At 43.7% G+C, this 21,413-nt stretch overlaps 1 protein-coding gene across 5 annotated transcripts in view; it reads left to right on the top strand.

Moving 5' to 3' along the window:
- Nucleotides 1-2,775: 2,775 nt before the first annotated feature.
- Nucleotides 2,776-21,413, top strand: part of rgs19 (regulator of G protein signaling 19) — a 34,375-nt gene continuing 15,737 nt past the window's right edge. For 2 of the 5 annotated variants that reach the window (XM_040153046.1, XM_040153045.1), the window contains exon 1: nucleotides 2,787-2,876. In XM_040153046.1, coding sequence (XP_040008980.1) covers nucleotides 2,820-2,876 — 57 coding nt within the window. In that variant the 5' untranslated portion in view covers nucleotides 2,787-2,819. Of the gene's footprint in view, nucleotides 2,877-2,904; nucleotides 3,010-9,745; nucleotides 9,857-13,987; nucleotides 14,093-21,413 lie in introns of those variants that run through there. The other 3 variants (XM_040153047.1, XM_040153048.1, XM_040153049.1) reach the window with 3 other exon arrangements.

The raw sequence follows: 21,413 nt of genomic DNA, 5'->3' as shown, positions 1-21,413 counted from the left end.
GAGACTAAAGCCAACTCTGGCCAGTGTCGGTGGCAGTCTTCCAACAGCGGGTGCTGGTCTGCAAAAGCCGGCTTTACCCCCTCAGGGCCTGAAGTCACAAGCCGGGTATTTCTTTAAACTTCCCTTCTCTGAGCACACACGTTGCAGGCAGCGGGTTAGAGGGAGGCGAAAGGTCAAAGGTTGCGTTGCCCGTCACAGTGTTCCTGTGACCCTAGGGTGGATGACTTAAGGGAGATATGTCTTAGGAAAAGAACTGAAAAGGGGAGTATTTGACGGTGACCTGTGAGGGGCTTAGTTAAGGTTAATGGCAAGTGATTCAGTGAGCTCCCTATGCAAGTAACCCGATTTTTAGAGGCCATTATTTCCCCTTATCCGTGACTCACATGTGACTGGAAGTGAGGCAGGGAACACTGGGGTCTTGAAAGAGTCAAGCCTAGAGAAAAAATGCCCTAAAAAAAGAACAATTGCTGTATCTTTGACGGTTTGACGTGAAATTGCTTGTTTATGCTGTGGGCTACTTTTGAATCCCAGTAGACGTATCATCCAGCATCCATGTAGGAAGTGCCACTTGGCAAGACTAGACTTGCAATAGGACGTGTTATTCAGTGAATTCTCAGAGGCTGAAATGCAAAAGTCTTCCACCTATTCTCAAGCCTTTCATTGTTTTAATCATTTGTTTGCTCCATTGACTCTCTGTCTCTCTCTCTCTCCTTGGTGTATGGCGCCCCCTCCTGCCGCCATTGGTCCACTCACATCATACGAAGAAGCCACTCGCCAAACGACACTGTCTGCCTCTTGTTAAAGCTCAGCTAATTTTACATTTAAAACCAAGAAAATCCTGATTTTATCTTTGTCTCTTATTACCAAAACAACAGAGTAAAGGAATCATCTGGAGGGGAAATTTACGAGCACAAATAGAGTCTTAGTCTTAGACCAAGAGGCATCCTGAAAAGAAAATTCAGCGCCTACCGAACAGATGAAGCTGTCAAGAAACCTCAGGAACCAAGCGTGACAGATGGGTATTGAGCTTCGGCCGCCTCCACATCACTCTTCTGTTACACTGAGTGACTGAGTGTCAAACCAGGGGCCTGCACAGCCTGAGGGTGAACCAGGTGAACCCAAGTAACGTGACACGGTCGTTACTGTTCTTTTAATATGCAGGAATTTCATAGTCACGTGCCGCGTTATCTTTCTACGTACCCACATGGGTGTATGAATGGATGGATAGAGAGAGAGAGCGCAGCTTGGGAATAAACCCTTGGACAATGGCAGTGGTAGACAGTGGTTAATTGTGCTGATTCTCAACATGTGCTCGAGGACATGTGAACCTTGAGATTCCCGAAAAGAAGGAACTGCGGCTCACAGAGGAAGGCTGTTGTTGTTTATCTCCCTCTGCGAGGGAGTGTGTCTGTAAAAAGCAGCGGATGGTTGGCTGATTAGACGAGAGTGTGGTCGAGTCCTGTACGGAACAGTGTTGTGAAGCTCAGATTAAGGACCTGGTTTTTTGTTTGTTTGTTTTTTAATATATAAATGGTCTCAAATGAAATCTTCTCAGAATAGCCTCAGCAAGAGGAGAGGAGAAAGGAGAAATTAGAGGCCCAGTGGTTTCAATGTGTGGTCAGAACGATCTAACGTTGACCTGAGGAGCACATGCAAAGCAGGATATTGCTGAAAACTTTTACTTGTGGTCACTTGACTTCTCTACTCGTCGTTTCATCAGTATCTCTCGATGTGCCGCATCTATACTAACTACTACCGATTATTGGGGAAGTTAGACATTAAAACGCTGTAGAGGTGATCTCTTTAACGGTTTGGTGTCACTGTACAAAAAATAGTAGACTATTGTTTCGCAACAGGGCTCAGTCCAGTGTTGAAAAAGTGTAAGAAATGATGTGTGAACCTTCATCGTGATGTGTTGTGGTTATGTTATAAATATGAGCCGATGAGCTACGAGCAGACCAGACGTTCAAATGAAGTTCCCTCATTAAAAACTAAAGGCACGGTACCTATTGTATCTAAACGGCCTGTGTTGTATAAATGAACAGCTGCATACTATTAAAACTGCCTTTCACACAGAACACACAGCTTTAGGCCTGTTTTTTTTTTTCACGCCGGCTGCACAAAACGACACACACTCACATGTAAAGTGACATTCAGTGGAGTTCGGCGCTCTTCGTGCATGAAGACGTATGTGTTAAAAAAAGAATCAGTTGCCAAAACAATAACTAATCCATATGTATAAAAATACTAGTGTGCATAGAAGTAGATGATGAAGAGTTTTATGAAAAAAACAAAAACTCCTGGTCTGGTATTTAAGTGACTCTATGCTTTATTATGTGCAATGACACGTACAACAAATAAAAAAGATTATAGACACATATATGTATATATAAAGTTTTATTATGGCGAACTCCTGGTCTCCTCCCGCTTGAATGGGCGTGTGAATCCGCGCATGCGCTCCGCCACCTCTGTCCGCCAGGGCGGTGATCTCGCTCCCTCTCTCTCTCTCTCTCTCTCACACACACACTCACACACACACACACACACTCCCTCTCTCTCTCTCTGGGAAAAACCCGAGCAGGAGGAAGGCAGCAGAAGGGGGGAGGAGGAGGACTCCTTCTTCTTCTTCTTCTTCTTCTTCTTCTTCTTCCGATACACAGCGGCGGCGGCGGCGGCGGCAAGATATTTAGATAAAATTTTAAAAATTATTTAAAAAAAAAAAAAAAAAAAAAAAAAATCCCCCCCCCCCCCCCACACACCCCCCCACCCCCCACCCCCGGTGCGGAGCGGCAGAGGAAGAAAAAAAAAAACCCACACGGATGTGCCTCCGAAAGCGCAGCGGATACCGCCCTCCGGACCTTATTAATGCCAAGATTGTGAGTATCTGATCGGCTGCGGGAACGAGCCGGGACGCGGGGAGGGGAGGGTGCTGGTTACAGTTTGATTTCCCCTTCTCAGGTCTCCAGTCAGCGGCGGGGCTTTTCCTCTCTCCGCGGTGTTGAGGAAAAGGTCGGTCTCCGTGATTCCTTCCCTCCCCTCCGCTCCGCTCCCCTCCCCTCACCTCACCTCCTCCTTCCCTTTCCTTCTTTCCTCCCTCACCTCCTCGACTCCCTCTCACGAACGGGCGGGCGGGCAGGCAGTGCTCGGGGGAAAGAGGCGCAGAAAAGGAGTCGAGCGAGACCTTGTCGCGTCTCCTTTCCGTCGTTTTCCGCTTCTTGTAAACGGTCTCCTCGCAGACACCGACGCCGGCGGGGCTGCTTCCGACCGCTGCTCCGTCTTGAGCTGTTCTTCTTGTTTGTTTTCTCTCTGTAACATCAAAACAGGACGCGCAAAACACACCAACGGGCTCATTGGTGGAAAAACCGAGGAAGCAGAGAGAAGTAGTAGCAGAAGTAGCAGGTTTAGTTCTGACACAGGTCAGTTGTCAAGGCCCAGGTCAAACCGGGATGCGTGACAGTATAAGTTTGCACCAAACTTCATTCATCTGAATGGGGGCTTTGGGATCTTTGGATTTCTGTCTGTGGTGCTGCGCCAGGTCTCGTTTTGCGTTTCAGCTCTGATTCACTTTTCTGACACATCAGTTTTGTCCCTGCAGACATACAGAACATCGTCTTTGCTGCGTTGAGGAAGATTCTGAAAGAGGAAAGGGCGCCATCCCACCTAGATAACTTTTCGCGGCGGCTCGCGGCTCGCGCCGCCGCCGCCGCCGCCGCCGCCGCCGCCACCACCGCCACCGCCGAGCGCTAACCTCGACGACGCCATTCCGTCGACTGCTTGAATGACTGAACTCTAATGCCTAAATATTCTCCAATCAATTACCAATTTTTTTTTTTTTTTCGAGTCAGCTGATTACCGGTCGACTGGTAATCAATCGCCGGCTGCCAGTGAGTCATGTGGAGAACTCACTGGCCCCGAGACAGAGCATTTTCCTCTGTTCTGCTCCAAGACCAAATTCCCAACCTTTTCAGATGGGCGCACTCAGGTCTTACTTTTGCCTCGCTCTCCAGTCGGAGAAGAAAACGTTGGGGTTTGGTGATTCGTTGAGTTCGGATGATCATCTGTTCCCTAGAATGAATGAAAATCATACTGACCCCTTTGCATGTTGGGGGCACCGCTACGACCTTTTCTCCGCCGATGTCCGTTCAGACACCTCACCGTTAGCGCGAAATGATCTGATACCACTTCTCTCTTTCTCTCTCCCTTTCTCAGAAATCTGCATACCCGACTCATTGGGAACTCATTGGGATGATTTTTACGCGAGGTAACATGAGGCCAAGGATTCGCAATGGGGCGCGAGAAATTTTTTTGGGGTAATGCGGCGGGCCCGTATTTTGGTGGAAACGCGAAATACAATGACACTGACCAACGGATACATGTGACGTGGCTCGATCACATTTGTCTAATACCCGACACTCTTGAAAAGGTCGGTCCTATCGCAGATTCTAAATTCAGCTGATCGGAAGTAGTCCACGAAACCCATGTGGGTCTGCAGTTGTGTAGCCGAGACCTCGCATTATGCGATCGGATGAATACGTCAGCTAGTGGCGACAGTCGTCCTCTTCAACCGGGGGAACTTATTTGGCCAATTTTAAAGCACCTTGATAATAAAGGGGGAACACAGATTTAACAGAACAAAGTCTGTTTAAAAGGTCCGGGGCAGTACTAGTATCGCACATGTGAACAAAGGTTTTATGAATTCTTTTGTGGCTCCAGAGCGAGCTGTGCGAAGCACAACACCCCGAATCTTCAACCGAATTCTCACGTTTCATTGTGTTTTAATGTAGGCGCCAGGTTTTTGGATTTTGTTCTTTTGTTTTAAAAACTGTCCATCGTGGGTCTGACAGTGTTATACGAGCACTCTTTTAATATTTGTCCATTACCAGCATCAAACTCGTAAGTAGAAGGTGAAGAGGTTTTCGAAATCCATGCTCCGATGTTGCAACCTTATGATGAAGGCACAGATGTTGAAAAGTGTTTTGTTTTTTTTTCGCCTCGTTTTTACTTATTTACATGGGATTGACTTTGATCTTGATTACCGGGGTTTCTGGGTTTGGCACCTGAAAGTCCGTGAAGAAAAATCACGGCGAATGTTACTGTCGCGTCACAGGTTTCTTTTACGTAAGAAGTCAAAATTAACGGGGGGGGGGGTCGCCGTGACCTGTTCCACGCAGATTCGGCGACATCGTCCGATATTTGGGAGGGTTTAAGACAAAACCAAATCCCCACAGTGTCCCCTTTGCTTTGCTACGGCGTCTCCGTGGTTTGTGAGTTTATAGTGACCTTGCTGTACTCGATGGCATGTTTATGTATAAACTCACACCATGAAGTCCCTACATGCTGCAACCTACAGCATGTCCAGCGGCAGTCTTGTTGTATACATTATCCCGTGTGGCACAACTCTAGTGCAAACTCCTGTTCCTGTTCCATATTCCTACTGGGACCTGTGGGACTGTGGTATAATTCCTATTTATGACCATATAAGGTGTAGCCTCTGGTTAGCCACTTTTAAGAGGAAGAGACACAACAAAAGCAGAAATTGCTGTGTTGTTGCGTTAAAGTATGCTTAGTTTGAGCAGAGATGGTATTATACAACTGATCCCTCCTTTTTATTTCTTTCAGTTTCCTAATCCCTTCATTGTGTAGTAAATTCCCTTTCATGAATCATACTGGACAGCGTTGGGTGAAGATGTTGCACAGGAAGGTCCTTTTGAAATCAGAAATAAAGGTGGAAGGAAGTGTCAGACTTGTCAGGTTTTGAAAGTAGGGCTTTTTTTTTTTTGCCTTTCTTCTCTGTTTTCAGTTTGGTGGGTCCTAGTATGTGGAACTGCTGGCTATCGAATGTCAACATCCATCTCCTTTGATCCTCCTAAATCCTCGGGTTTTGGAGTCCTTTCCCCGTAGCTGGGTTTGAATTACACGCGCTAAAAGAGAAGTGAGAGTTCTTCTTAGGTGTCTCTGTGAGGTTCGTCGGTGTAAAAACTTTGTTCGCACGTGACTGAATAAACCAAGTTACGGGAGGAAAAGCTTGATTGAACGGCTTCAAACGCATTCAGTGTGAAAACACCGTCAGAAAACCACTTCCTCTGTACGATCTGTCATTTAGTTGGGATTTCCACTCAAAGCAGCGATTGAATAAAGCGGCTCCCTTGAAACCAGGATAAAACAGCATTGGCTCTGAGAAAATGTGGTCTGTGGCCAATTTTGGGGTCCAAACCCTAAGATTAAGAAACACACCACATCTGAGATACTGTCTTGTACCCGATCAGGAGTTCAGAAGTTTTTTTTTTTTTTCCTTCTTCTTGTTGCCAGTTGGTACACACTTCCTCTTCCTGCCTCTTTCTTCATTGTGTCTGTTGCTTGCTTCCTCTTTTTTTTCAAGTTGGTCATCACCTTTCTTTCCTGAGTCTCTCTCTCACTATTTTCGTCTTCCAATTTGCGTCTCTTATTCTCTGTCTGTTAATCTTTACTTCAGTGATGTACAGTGTTCGTGTCTCTCTATGTGGTTGCCATTTTTTCAAATGTGTGTGTGTGTGTGTGTGTGAGTGTGTCTTCATTGTCATCCTGCTCTGCTAGTGTCTGGTGGTTGCACTGGTTGCTCTGTGTTGCTGGTTTGATGTCCATAAATATCAGCACCAAAGCAGCATTCCCATGCCATCATGGATGCCAGAGTCAAAACCAAAGATCTCCCCAGTGTCAGTGTTCGCCCGGGGACTAAAACAAACCTGCCTTATTTTTAGTTTGAGCACAACACATTTTTGAGGTTATCCAGTGGGATTTTAAAAGGATCCCATCAAGAGGTCGTAGTGTTTTCTCAGCCCGTAGAGGACCATGTCGTTCTCCAAATAACACGAACTCACCAGAAAGTCTCCAAAAGAGGAGTTAAAGTGATATGCTGTTCCTGTGGCCGTAGACATTTTGAAAACAGGCTGTGAAATCAAACCTCTTTTGTTAAGTAAAGGGCTTCATCTCATGATTAGTTTCATTATTGATTCATTTGTTAATTATTTTCTCGATTAATCCTTTGGCCAAGAAAATGTCAGAAAATAGTTTTTAAAAAATGCACATCACAATTTATAGAAGCTCAGTGTTATCAAATTGTTTTTCTCCAACCAAAACTCCAAAATGTAAAGATGCAGATTATTTTACTGTCGATTTGATTAATTGATAAGTCAACAAGTTGTTTCGTCTCTAGTTAAATCACACAGTGAGTGTGCAACGGGGAAGATGATTCTTTCTCCACTAAATTGAAATCTTAAGATTCACTTTATCCGCCCAGAAAAAGTTATTTTTGTGTCGTGTGGTTACTGGCTGAAAATCTTCTTGTCAGAACTGAATAATCAGTGTTTTTGGATGAGAGTTGCATCGGCATGTATCAGATTGGTATTTCTATGTGGAGTAACTCAGATCTGAAAAATACTGAAGTCCAACCAACACGTTAACATGGCCAATAGCACCAACACGTATCGGCATATATGTCAGCCGAAAAGTAACCAAAATCTCGAAACTCCACCATCGGTGCGCTCGACATGCGTCTTCTTCGTTCACGTGTTCATAACACACAGGTCTGATCTGTGACACATGTCAACTAGAAATTTAGAAACGGGTCCACTCAGCGCCCAGGTGGCTACATACTCGCAGCGTTCCCGATTCAGCTGCATGTCACATCCTTCTCTATGCCCTCGTTTCCTGTCTTCTCCCATCACCGTCGACCTCCAATAAAGGCAGAAGAAAAATAAAAGCCAAAATTTTTTTTTTTTTAAAAGAAAGGGTCACCTTTACTAGGCGGTGTAAAGGTAGCCTTAAGCACTGTCAACACTTGACTGGATTTCTGGGCAACGAGGCCTTCAAAATTCAAATTCAGCCTTACATTGCAACCATTTACAATCACGTCGGACTAGTGCAGGGAAAGCCCCTCATAGTGGGATGAGTGTCCACAAGCTGGACTATAATTCAGCCCAGTCATATGCTGCTCTATGAAGATATGAGTCTAAATTTGCATGTGTTTTGAACAGTAACGGTAAATCTCTGCTTATAAAGTCTCGTTTGACAGTCATGCTCGTCATGTTGGAGTCCCTAAATTGGTCTCTCTGTTTCCTCAAAATAACTTATTAGCATCATTAGCTTTCCTTATTGAAACTAATTGGCATGATGAGCAACAACCTTGCCACTAATGTCTGTCTCATGGTTTCAATGTGGAATTCAAGCTACTCACTTGAGGGGGATTTCAAAGGACTAGAGGTAAATTTCCCCAGGGCAGCCGCTGTTTAAAAACTGTACATCTCCAGGCTTTTTAACTTGTATTTATTAAGAAAAGCTTTTTTTAATTTTAATTTTCTTTTTTTATTTTTTATTTTTTCTTTTTTTTACAACTGCTTTACAATTTCTGGCCAAAACAAAGTCACATAGTTTGCAACATCTTGAAATTGTTCTGTGTTTTTTGGTCTCATGTATTATTCTCTCTCTGTTATTCTTTTTCAGCTCTGGATTGGTCCAATGTGAACTTGTGTCAAAGTCCTTTGGTTTGGTTTGGTCGTATATTCACCACTATTTTGCCCTGGTTCGGTCCAGTTTTCACTGATTTTCAAACCCTGGTTCGTTCTGTATTCACTGGTGTTTTGGTCGAGTAGCCGCTGATGTTTTGCTGTGGTTTGGTCCAATATTCACCAGTGTTTTGCCCAGGTTTGGTCTCGTGTTCGCTGGTGTGTTCGCCAGGGATGGATCCACCTTTTTCCCCTCCTGATACAATACATCACGAGTGCTCTCTTTTTCCCCCAAACCCTAATAACTCACTGTACCGAACTCACTGAGACTGCAGCCAACCATGAGTCAATGAATTTAAGTGACAGAGAAAACACAGAATCTTATAATGAGATTGATAATGAGTCTGTATATAATGTGGATCGGTCACATCATGGCTGATATCCAATTTGCTTAATGAAGTCAGCGTATCAGTGGATTTTCACGGGATTTGTATTGATCATTTGTTTAATGGAGTTTTCACGTGTGAAAGTAACACACACATCGTCTTAGATGGGAAAGAGCAGAGACACACCGCGCTGAACCGAGAGAAGACTTTATGTATCTCTTGTTTAGATAATCTTGTTAGCACATCCTCAGAATGTTTGCATGTGAGAAATTCATGGAGACACACACTGGTTTACTTTTTCTTTCACTGAATCTTTGGAAATTTGCTTAAAATTTGAGCCTCATTCGAATGAAAACGTATTTCATTGTTATCAGAATTTTTTTTTAAATGTGTACCTTTCTCAGTGTATTGTGTAATAGATGGAGGATCCACCATTGACGGAACCTCAATAACAGGTGACAGGTGGATAATTGGTACACACACACACTCACTGTGGCCTTTTTTTCTCTCCGTGTGTGTGTGTGTGTGTGTGTGTGTATGTGTGTGTGTGTGTGTGTGTGTGTGTTGCCTGTTTACGCCCGTGGTTAAATGTACTTTCCCCTGGGATTGTCGGCGCATTCTGTGAGTGTGTTATCCTGTGTTTGCTGTGTGTGCTTTTATGTGTGTGTGTAAATTGCGTTTTCGGTCCATGACTGCACGGGATTTCACACACGTGTGTTGTTGTGATGCATTTGTATCGTACTTGTGTGCTTCCGTGTGGCATATTTGCATGATTGCATGTTTGCACGTACATGTGTGCATTCTCCTATGTGTGTGTGCGTGTGTGTGTGTGTGTGTGTGTGTGTGTGTGTGTGTGTGTGTGTGTGCGTATTTATAAAGGAGAGGTCCGAGGCAGAAGGGGGGATGACATGCATGTGTCCGGCCTGCTAACCTCGCTGACGACTCGCGCACTAACCGACAGCCCGCCCTCACAACATGACGGATGTACTGGTAAACCAACTGCACCATTTCCTCTTTCTGTCTCCTAAATGCTCTTCTTTTTTTTTTTGCTTTTCCTCTCTGTGTTCACGTCTTTATCTCTCTCTCGCTCTAAATGTCTTTGTTTCATTGTCTTGGAAATGTTTTTGTAAGAAACAGGAAAATGGAGAGATAATTGATTTAATAGACCTTTCTCAGTAAAGACTACGCCAATGAACTTGTGTACTCGCAGATATAGAAGATGTGTTTCCGTTTTCGTAAAACATTCACAAAACCACAATTCACAATTTGTTTTAAATGTAGTACTGTTTACATCTATGTTTACTAGCTTACAATCTTCTTCATTCCTGCCTTTGTTGGCGCACTGCTGCATATCTGGGCACATGACTGCCACCTGTGGATCAGTGGAAAGGTGTGCCACCAATGGTAGGACAGTACGTACCCACGTGCGCGCACCTGCACGTGCGTCCTCGTAGGCGTGCACGGGACGGTGGTGTTCATGAGCCAACGAAGGCAAGGAGGAAGAAGATTTCAAGCTAGCAAACATGAATGTAAACAATACGCAATTTTAAATATTCAAAAATTGTCTTGGCAAGGGTTTAACGAAGGAAGGAAAATGCACTCTCAGGAATACACTCAACGCCTGTTGCTAAGAAGCATTAAATGTAAACATAACTTTGGTTTTCTAACATTAAAACTCCACAGTGCACCTTTGAAAGTTACCTTCAGACAAACCAATATGACTAGTAACATTTTTTTTTATAAATTTTGACCCTCAGACCTAACTTTAACTTTCCAAAAGAATTGATAACTTATCCTCAAAATGCTGTGGCGACATTAGGGTCCCCAGTAAATCACCCAAGGGCTCTCTGAGATAAGACCGTTCTCACTGGGGAAGACTGTGGAGGCTCACCGGTCGGTCGTCTCAAGGGCCATCCTGCTAGCTCTTGAGACGACCAGCCAGTCTTGCCTGGGAAGCGCGTGCTCACATCTCAGACAACATTGCAGTAAATTTTCGAGCGGGCGTGCGTCCAGCAGAACGCAAACACTTAAAAGAACGCAAAGTGAAAAAAGGTGAAGTGTCAACAAGTGTTTTTCTAGCACGGTAGACGAATTGAAATAAAAAAGGAGAGAGATCTGAGAAATGAAAGCTAACAATATAAAGCCTAGCTTTCTTGCTTCTAGCCGATAATTTGATATAGGCTGCTTAATCAAACTGATATGTACCAACGGATACATCCTTATCATCATTTTTAAACTTTCAAATATTGATATCGGTCTCAACCTCAAAAATCATAAATTGGCGGGGGCTCTGCTGTATTATACTTTTCATTTGAACAATTTTCTCTTCCTCTCCTCTGCTCTCCTCCTCTTGATCATTCTCCTAAATTAAACTGTCATAATTTCCACATGTCACTGCCACCGTTGACTATATATAACTGCTGCCAGCTTGTTTCCCTCCTATCTGGTTGTCATGTCTCTCTCTCCCCTCTGTCCCTGTCTCTCCCTCTCTCTCTCTCTGTCTGTCCTCTGTTGTATGTTGTTTTCTTATCTAGTCCTCCCCCATTCTTCCCATTCCCTCCTCTCTTTTTTTCTCTCATTATATCTGCCACCCAACCATTTTCCCCTCTTCACCCCCCCCTCCCTCTCTCTTTAGTTCTCTCTCTCTCTTCTTTACATTCCTATCATCAATCATTTGAATGTTTCCCTGCATGCAAGGATGATGTTAAGGGAACTACTTGCAGGCTATGAAGTACAGTGAAGCAGTGTCTGTATTTATGTCCGCTTTGGTCATAGCCCGTTGCTCAGTGGCAACTTAGTAGTAAGAAGCTAACTGAAGTAATCAAACACTAGGAAACTGGTTAGCAGAGGCAAAAGTTAATGTTAGAATTTTTTCTGATGGTAGTGAAGGCCGTGTTTATTTCAGATGATCCACTTCTGCTATAATACCGTGTAGGAGTCCCCCTGCATACGTGGATGTCTCCTCCTGCGAAATTTGATTGAAATTTGCTACTGCGACGCAACCACAGACCTTCACACATACACTTTGTGGCCAAAAGTATGTGAAGGACATCCACAAAATTGGGAGGAGTTATTTTGGGCGCTCCTGGTTCTGGAAATAAAAGTCCTATTATTTTTTCCCATAGACAGTGTCAGGTGACTCACAGTTGGAGCACTTCTATGACTTGGATAAACTTGAAACTCCCCCGGTTCAGTTACATTACGACATATCTGGTTCTTTGATTTAAAAAAAAAAAAAAAAAAGGCAGTTTTGGGGAAAAGTAACCCTGACACCCAAGTTTCATTTTGGCAAGAAGCGTCCAATCCCAGGGTTTAAAATTCTGTCTCGTAAGCTGCTGATGGTGGGCAGGAGCTAAAGATTATGCTGTTGGGAAAACTGAAAACACAATCTGCAGCTTGAACGAATTCACTTTTACATTCAGGGTCAGTTTGGATAGAATTCAGCAGCTTATGGCTTCATGTTTGCAACAGCAAAGTGGTTTGAATTCCCAACTGTTCCCATTTGTGCCTCTGACTAGTTTCTTCTGTATAGCAACGGCGCCTGAGGCTCATGGGTAGTGTAGTATTTAGACTCATTCACCATGCATAAATGATGGACAGAACATGTTTTTGTTTTTTTTTTTTTAAAGAAAGTTGAAATAATTAAAACTGGCAGCCTCGTCGAAAACCTATAGGGTCGTTACATTATTCAGGACAGTCCTGTGCCTCTGTGTGAAACAATATTCAGGATATTGTTTAAATGAAAAATTGAAATGGGAATGCAGAATGGGGGAAAAACCCCACTCTATATTTTTTCCCTCGCACTTCAGCACCTGATTGTGATTGATTTATTGGGCTGGTTGTGTCAACTTTTCCCAACGTGTAAAAATTCGGGAGGTTTCCTGTTTCCTGGCATTACGATATGCTATTCTGGTTAATGACTGAGACGCAAACGTACAATGCGATGCGTCTCATCTTGCTAATCAAGGTTACATATGTGGCATTCGCTATGTAATGCTGCTCGATTTTTAAAAAAAATGTATTTATTTTTCTTATATGCAGCAGGAAACCCTGGCCCGTATCTGATTGTTGAGCCATCTCATTCTGAAGCCATGGGCTGCCGCTATAACACCCTCCATTCTTCTGAGAGGGTGTTGGACAAAATTTTGGAACCTGGCTGCAGGAATTTACTCCCATCCAGCCACAATTGCATTAGTGAGGTCCAACACTGATGTCGGGCGATAAGGCTCACAAGTCAGAGTTGCAGCTCATCTCAGACGTGTCGGTTGCGGTTGAGGTCAGGGATCTGTGCCTGCAAGTCAAGTTCTTCCACATCAAAATAGGTAAACCCTTTCTCTATGTACATGTGGGCATAGTCATGTTTAAACAGGAAATGGCCTTCCCCAAACTGTTGCCGCAAAGTTTGGAGCATGCTACTTTCCGAAATATCACTGTATGCTGTAGCATTGAGATTTCCCTTCTTTGGAACTAAGGGGCCCAAACCACATAAACCAGATCCAGACCAAACCTTACACTAAAGTATTGGGAAACGATTGTCCACATAACTTTGGCCGTGTAACGTGCATGCTCATTCAGTCAGAAGAAAGCAAGCTACCCTCAGCAGTCCTGCAAACAGCCGACCCCTTTTTTTTTACTGAACCTACCATCAAGGAACAAGGAGAAAGACACGACAGAGTTGTTAGGAGGTGTTCCTATCTGATGCATGGACGCCTGGAGCATGTGTGTAGCTTGAGGGATACGCAGTCAGACTTCTAGAGCTTGTGTGAAAGAGAGAGAGACTTTGACAAGTCTAGACTGGACTCCAGTTGTGTCCAAGTTCATTGAAAGGAGGAATGTAAATGCTGGTTTTCAGCAGCTTTTCCCTTTAAGCCATAATGGCATGAATAGACCCATGCAGTCATGACGAGTAGGGTTGGGTTAGTGTGTGTGTGTGTGTGTGTGTGTGTGTGTGTGGGTGTGTAGACACCAAGTCTGATTCATCAAGTTTCAGAAAGAAACGAAGAAGCCTTGTGTGTCACAATACCTCTGACTCTGCCCCCCCCCCCTCTCTCTCTCTCTCTCCATCTTTTCCTGTTGCCTTGGACTGCCTTTTGTCTCTCTTCCTCCTTTACTGGAGTGAAGGTATGTTGATTGATGGAGTCATCATAGCTATTAGCAAAAGAAGGACCCGTTGTTCTTTCATTCAGTCGTCCGACGTTGATCCACCATTGAATCGTCTCGTCTCCGGTGAGCTTTGCTGCTGCACAAGGGTTATTGAACAGGGCTTGGTTGTTTTGTGCACTCTTGCAAGTTGTGACTTTGTAGCTGAAGAGATAGAGCAAGGCTTTACCGGTGTTAGTGGTTAGATTTCCTCTCTGGCTGCCAATGCTGAAAACTTAGAAGTTAGAAGAAGTACTGTCGATAAGAGTGTCTGCCAAGCTGGATATCGTTTCATTATACAAATTTGTGTGATTTAAAAACCCCTCTGCGGGTTATTGAGGAAATTCTCTGTTGTCTCTCTGATGAAACTCTTTCAACACCCTGCAAGATAAACTTGAATGTGCAATGTCATCAAGCTTTCAACAAGGCTGTTTTTCTCAGTTCCTGAAAAGCGGACATCTTGGGGATATGTAGTTTTGCATGTTTTGGCTGAGTAACGACATAACTACATAGTTTACATGTTCCAAGAAAGAAAGTTTCGGATGGATTTCCTATTTTCCAGGCAGGCAGCTTTAGTTTACTGTTTATTCTTTATCTGATTCCCCGTTAGTTACCTTGGCAATGACTTCTGTATAAACTATTAAGGTAGAATTAGCAAATGCTTACACTTGCAGTACATACTATGAATAATATATTATATCCAACAGAAGAAAATCATTTTTAAAATAGGTTCAGTAGACTTAAGATGCATGTAATACAAATGCGAGGGGGGAGTTTTGGTGCGTTCAAGGATGCTCCAGCATTTTCGATTGAAGAGTAGGATTTGGCAAGTTTGTTAATGCACGAAACGATCAAAGTCACATTTTTGTTTCCATGTTTATTTCTGCTTATTGTAAGGCTGCAGCTAACAATTATTTGCATTACCAATTCATCTGCCAATTATTTTCTCCATTCATCAATGAAATGTTTGGCTTCCAATACCCGTTACTAACTAGTGGGGAGAATATTTAAACAATTGACTGATTATCAAAATTTTTTCAGATTAGTTTTCTGCTAATTCGCGAATCGATTATTCAGCTAAAGGTTTCAGCTAGGGCTTCTGGGTCTGGTATTCTGCCGCCATCTTTTATAAACTTAATGCTCGGCAGCAGTCAACGACATTACAACGAGATAAGTGCACAAATCGTCGACTGTGATGGATTAGCCGGTTTCAAGTGTCCGCAGATACCAATGGCTGATACCAATGGCAAATGGTTTGCTGTAATGTAAAGTTAAGGCAGTCTCTGGCCAATACACTGCTTGGACCGCCATATGAATGTTGTTTAAGTGTTGCTGGTGGATAACGAATGTTGTGGAGGAAAGGTAGCGTCTAATGCTGCCAATATTTTTTTGTTCGAGATCTTCAGCTGATGCTGTTTTTCGGCATCTTCAGAAAGTGTGACTGTTGTGTTCTTATCCCAAACCTCCTGCTTTTTTCTGTTTTTCTTTGAGGTTTTCTACGTATGATTGTTCCACGTTGGATTCATGAGCTCTCCTTATCGTTTTTACGAACCTGTCACAAATCTCATGTTTCAGCCTGTTGATTGCCACCTGTTCTTGAGGAGATGCGTGTCGCTGAGATTTTGCTTAATCGACGCCCCTAATATTGCCATATAAGGCTGCCTGCTCGTGGGCAAGATTCATTCACAAAAATGTTACCGAGGGGTAAAAAAAAAAAAAAGAAGCAGAATTTCACAACGCAGAGCTTTCTCCGTCCTGCCGTCAGAAATCAGCAATCTGATTTAATCTGTAGTGTCAGTAGTCATATTGGGGGAGCCGAAACGATAGGACAATATCAAATCGTACAGCTGCCAGCGATGTGTCATCAGAGCAGAGCTGTGACAAAAATACAGCGGGAACGGTGTGACATGAAGATGGATGCTAAAAACATCTTTCTGAAGCAAAGCAGTCCGTGACTAACATGAGAGGTGGTCATGGGAACGTTGCAGTCGTGGAGATATTAGACAAGAGAATGTTATAGCCTACAGCAGGAGTTTTTGATGCCACGGAGGATGATGCTGGTCTCAGACCTGCATACGGTGCCTGAGGCAGCTGCCGGTGTGAGAGAATGTCCCTACTGAAACACAGACGTTGCTGTGCCGAAATACGATTATAAAAATCATCTAGTCCAGCCCCCCACGTTTTCCCCCCGTCCCGTTTTGTACGTAAGCAGAAACACAAATGCTCTGAAATTACTTGTTTCTGCCACTTAAGAATAAATCTGATTGTACGAATGGTTCTTGCACGAGGCCCAATGAATTTAAAGGCTCGGTCTGCCTGAATGTAAAAAAAAAAAAAGAAAAAACCCTACTTTTTCTTACCCACTCACCTTTAGTGGGACCTATTACAGTGGAGATGAACTGAATTTGTTTTGTGGTGTTCAAAGAACTGAAAAATTGCTTTTGGAAAAACTAAACAGTAACAAGTCTTTCCCGAAACCTTTCCAGACCTTACTGAGAACAGATATATGTATATCATTTTGTCACATCAAGTGTCTTTTTAAGTTTCTTATATGTCACTTAACCGTGTTTGTGGGATGTCAACATCTTCTTGAAATGGATGTGTTGCAGCTTGTATGGTTGTAGCGGTGTGGTTGTGGTGTGATTGTGAGTTGACACGTGTATGTAGTTGCAAATGTGTGGGCATGATAGTGTGTTAGTGCACTTTGAATGCACATCTAAAGTAGTTGTGGCTTGATTGTGTGTATCTAGCCTCTGTCGTGTGTGTGTGTGTGTGTGTGTGTGTGTGTGTGTGTGTGTGTGTGTGTGTGTGTGTGTGTGTTTAGGCAGGCTTGTCCGTATAAGGAGAGGAGAGGAGATGAATTTGGGAGCTGATATGGTTTGTCGGCGCAGCCCTCTGGTGAAAAACCTTGAATCTGTCACCACACTGTGCTGTTAGGCTGGATTTATTGACCTACTTACTGTGTGTGTGTGTGTGTGTGTGTGTGTGTTTGTGAATGAGACTGTAAAGTCGTTTTAGTGTGAAAGCGAGGGAGTGTGTGTGACACTTTCAAAGAGAGAGGGTAAATGAAGAGAGACAGATCAAGAGCGAGAGGATAGGAGCATACTGTATAAAGCGTGTGTGTGTGTGTGTCTGTGTGTGCATTAGCGAAGCTTTAGCAGCGTTCAACATGTCAGGGCAGGAGTTTGGAAAAAGTCCTCTCCTCCGTAAAACATTTCCTCTTTTTCCAGTACTGGATCTGGGGTCTGGCTCACTGAAATCCACCTGTAACTACTTCTAAGAGTAACTGGGGGAAAAAAAACAAAAAAACCACAAGAACGGACATTGGAAAGCCACCAGAAAACAGGTGGTGCACATTTAGCCGTCACCTTTGCCCACGCTGACTTCACACAGCCTTCGATACAGCCAAGGCCACACTGATCGGAACAGAAACATACAGGAACATGGACCTGCTTACGGAGTTGAGCAGTTTTAGCGTATAAGTGAGAGAAAATGGAAGCAGTGGCAACAGAAATTGAGGATGTAGGTCATTTTACACCCACTCATCTAGGGCTGAAAATAAGATGTTGGCTAAGCGAAGATGATACACAAAGGTGAGACAAAGAGGCTCGACAAGAGAGTTGAGCAACATAAAGAAGACTCGAGTTTGTGTACCGTGTTGTGGATGTGTTTCGTTACGGGTTGTACACTGAAGCAATTAGTTGATTAAAACGATCAGGCCAACAGTGGAAAATCAGTTGGCATCGTTTTTGATAACCACTTGTTTTTTTTACAGTTTATTCAAGCAAAAATGGCAGATACTCTCTGGTTCCAGCATCTCAGATGTAAAAATGAGCTGGTTTCTGTGTTTTTATATTATTTCAAGTGAAAAATCTGTGGGTTGTGGACTGTTGGTTGCACAAAGGAAGACACTTGAAGATGTTTGTGTCTTGGGGGCTCTCATAACTTGAGAAGGGCAATTGTTGACATTTCATAAACTAAAAAAATCAGTTAATTATTAACGAAAATCATTCTTTGTTGCAGCCGTAGTTGAGATGGTTTTGTTTGATGGTTTTTTACTGCAGCTCCTTTCCGTCGGACCTCAAGTCTCTGAACGCAGGAGTTTTGAGATAAACTTGAAGTCTCCTTTCGTGTGATCGACACACACGAGTGTTTCCTAACCTGAGGGCTTTGAAAAAAACGTATGAGAATATGACTCACAACTAGAAATGGACGACTCACTTCTGAGGAAATAATGGCTGAAGGTGTAGGGAAGCATAATAGACTGCTGCCTGTTTAAATAACTCGTTGTAAATTACAGCGGTGTTGCGTAGGCCAGATTTGTTGGGAATGGGCCAATGAAAGAAATGCATTAACCACTGTAGGCTGAGGAAAAGATCTTTATGATTGTGTGTTAAGTGGGGATGTCCTGAATGGATCAGCAGGGTTGAGATTGGGGTTAGGGAGTTAAGATCCTGGCATTTTCAGGGAATTCACACCAAAATTGGGTCCCTCTTCCCACACAGAGTCGCAGGATTTTATAATGTATGCACTTGTGTGTTTGTGTGGACGCGTATTCGCATATGTAAGACTACGGAATGTCTTGACACTGAGGCGCTTTCTCCAGACCACCATGCAGTCATTATGGCCGTTTCCATGTTTGAATAGCAGATTACAATTCAGCTGTGTGGCAAAACATTTTTTAGATTGAGCGAATGAAGCAGACGACAAAATCTGTCGCCGTAAACTTCTGCCGGCGTTTCAACGGTGATCTCAGTCTGATCCGTGGGCCTCAATCGCAAATGAAAGCGGTGGAGCTGATTGCAGAGCAGGTGCAGGATCGGCCGACTCTGTATGGTTTGTATTGTGTTTTCCCACCTCAAAGATGGTGTACTTGAAAGAGGAATTATTTTTCCGCTGAAAATATTACCACACAATCCAATAAATATGTATAAGAATCCGATAATTAGAATAAATACCACTTTGTGATGAATCATCTGTAGTTCTGTTTTTAAAATCAAACTTCATTTATGGTTGAGAAATCCTGCGAATCCAGGGAAAGGACCGATATATTCCCAGAAAGAAAGAGTTTTCAAAATCACAGGAAAACCCTGTCAGATTAACCGGGGCATTTTGTTTGATTGTGCGGATTTCAGACAAAACAAGCTAGGTTTTTAAGGGTGGAGAGTCATGGTCTGAAACTAGACTCAGTATAAACAATCGTGATACTAGTGAAATAAATGAAGTCCATTTATTTACCTCTGAAAAATTAGACTTTCTCAGTCAATTGACTGTGAGTACCTGCAGTAAGTGTTGACAGAAGAATCTATTTTACCAAAAAACAACAGAAATGTTAGATATCTTTTAAAAAAAACAAGTTCACATTTTAAATATTCAGCTCTGGTGATAGAATTTGGTAAACCTACAGTTGTCCTTTATTTTTTTCTCACCACCACCCTTTTATTTATTTGAACGGTCAGAAAAGATCCGGTGAGGATCCCCCTCCCTTCGTCACCACCGAGTCCCGTGTCCTCCACGACACCCACCGCAGAGTGAGCTCTGTACTCTCCCCGGTATTCAGCAAAAAAACAGGCCACAGTTGACAAAACTCTTACATGTTACGGTTCTGTAATGTGAAAGATTAAACCTCAAATACACACACATACACAAGCAAAGAGAAGCCGCAGCTGTATAAAACGGTAGCTGTTGCACTAAGTCGCAGCGCTTTTACCTTCTTTGCCTTTGGTGCCTCTACATCTGCGGGTCAAACTGCTGCTAGTGTTACCTCTCTGTTAACCTGTTAATCACGCCGTGTCCCGAGAGGTCTTCCTCTGAGGTGCATGAATGTAAATTTGTCAGTCAGAGGGGGAAGTTCAGGAGATCACCAGAATCATTCGGAATCATCCTCTTCGTACAAGCTCTCCATTGCCGATTTCATGGCGATAGAACTTATTAAAAGTATCTCGCAGTGGATTAAGCATCGGATGGACTGACCAACTGGCAGATGATTCCCATCCGCAGTCTGCTCTGCTAAATCGCAGCCATGCAATAGTTTCGTAACCTACTGGCTCTTAAAGCGTCCGACTTCAGGACTCTGAAGGTTTTCAAGTGTGTCTTAATGTCCTTGTCGTGATGTCTCTTGATTCGTCTTTTTCTGTCTCCCTCTTCTTGCTTCCCTCTGCTAACTTTTTGTTCAGTTTAGTTTAACTTCGACACAAACAAAAGGTGGAACCACATTTTTAAATACGGGACAAAATATAGAACCCGTTAACTCTCGCTTTTGTCCCCTTCGCTCTTTCATTTCATCCCCTCTGTCTCTGGATCTGTCATTGTGACCCTCACCTCTCTGTCTCTCACACACACACACACACACACACACACACACACACACACACACACAAACACAAACACAAACACAGACACCCACACACACACACACACAGACACCCACACACACACACAGAGGGCTGTTGACGATCAGGTGGTGAGATTATGGAGCAGTAATCTCTCAGATTAATACTTCAAGTGAGTGCTTAATTTCTTAAGCCCTGCTGGCAGGCGCGTGCACGCGTGTGCGCGGCTGTGTCGGTAGATGGACACGCAGCACACGAAAGCCCTGGCACTCGCTCTCTCTGAATTTGAATTTCGTCTCGCTCTTTTCGCCGTGGTATGTGAGTCCGTCTGTGCTGCCGGGGCATGCGGAGGGACGAACAAGCTGGCGCCGTACAAAGAAGGTGACCACCGCGAGCTTACAAAAAAAAAGTAACCAACGGACTTTGATGGATGATGATGTGTGTGCCCTTAAGTCTACAGTTGGATTGTTTTCGTTGATACCTTCATGTGAGCAACAGCAGGCGAGAAACAACACTCGGTTTGCTTTTCTGTGTTGATTTTGATCTTAGAATCGCTGCCATGAGGCTTTGACGGAGCGAGAGTGGCTAACAGTCGTGGGATTTCTTGTTGCTGAACACTAACAAAATAACCGTCTGTGTATCTCCCCATTCAAATCGTTACTCCCCAGTCCATTATTATACTAGTGTCCTTAGAATATGGACAGAACTCGGTTTTGTGGTACGTTTGTTTGGCTGACAAGTGTCACATTCACGCTGCAGTCACACCCGAGGACACGAAGTAGCAGGCAGTCCTCTGGGCTCTGGTGAATCTGTAGCTCTGTGTGTGTGTTGTGTTGAGCATGTGATTTGAATACCCTGCCCCAGCCGGACAGTTTGATGTAGCTGCCGTACAGCTTGGTTTGGCTACGTCAAATAGCCATGGTAGCCGTGTTGATGAACTCTGCAGCGTACAGTGGTTGTCGTCTGGCCTAGCTAGCTATCTGAGGCTCATGCTAATGTCAAACCACCCTCTTCCGCAAAAACAGCAAGCAGCTGATCAGTTAATGCAGGTCGGGAGCTGAGTGTCAGACCACCAG

Source organism: Xiphias gladius, chromosome 18 (assembly GCF_016859285.1).
Source record: "Xiphias gladius isolate SHS-SW01 ecotype Sanya breed wild chromosome 18, ASM1685928v1, whole genome shotgun sequence".
In the NCBI taxonomy this organism is placed as follows: Eukaryota; Metazoa; Chordata; class Actinopteri; order Istiophoriformes; family Xiphiidae; genus Xiphias; species Xiphias gladius.
The sequence above is the reverse complement of the archived record's forward strand: the minus strand, read 5'-3'. Positions and strand labels throughout refer to the sequence as shown.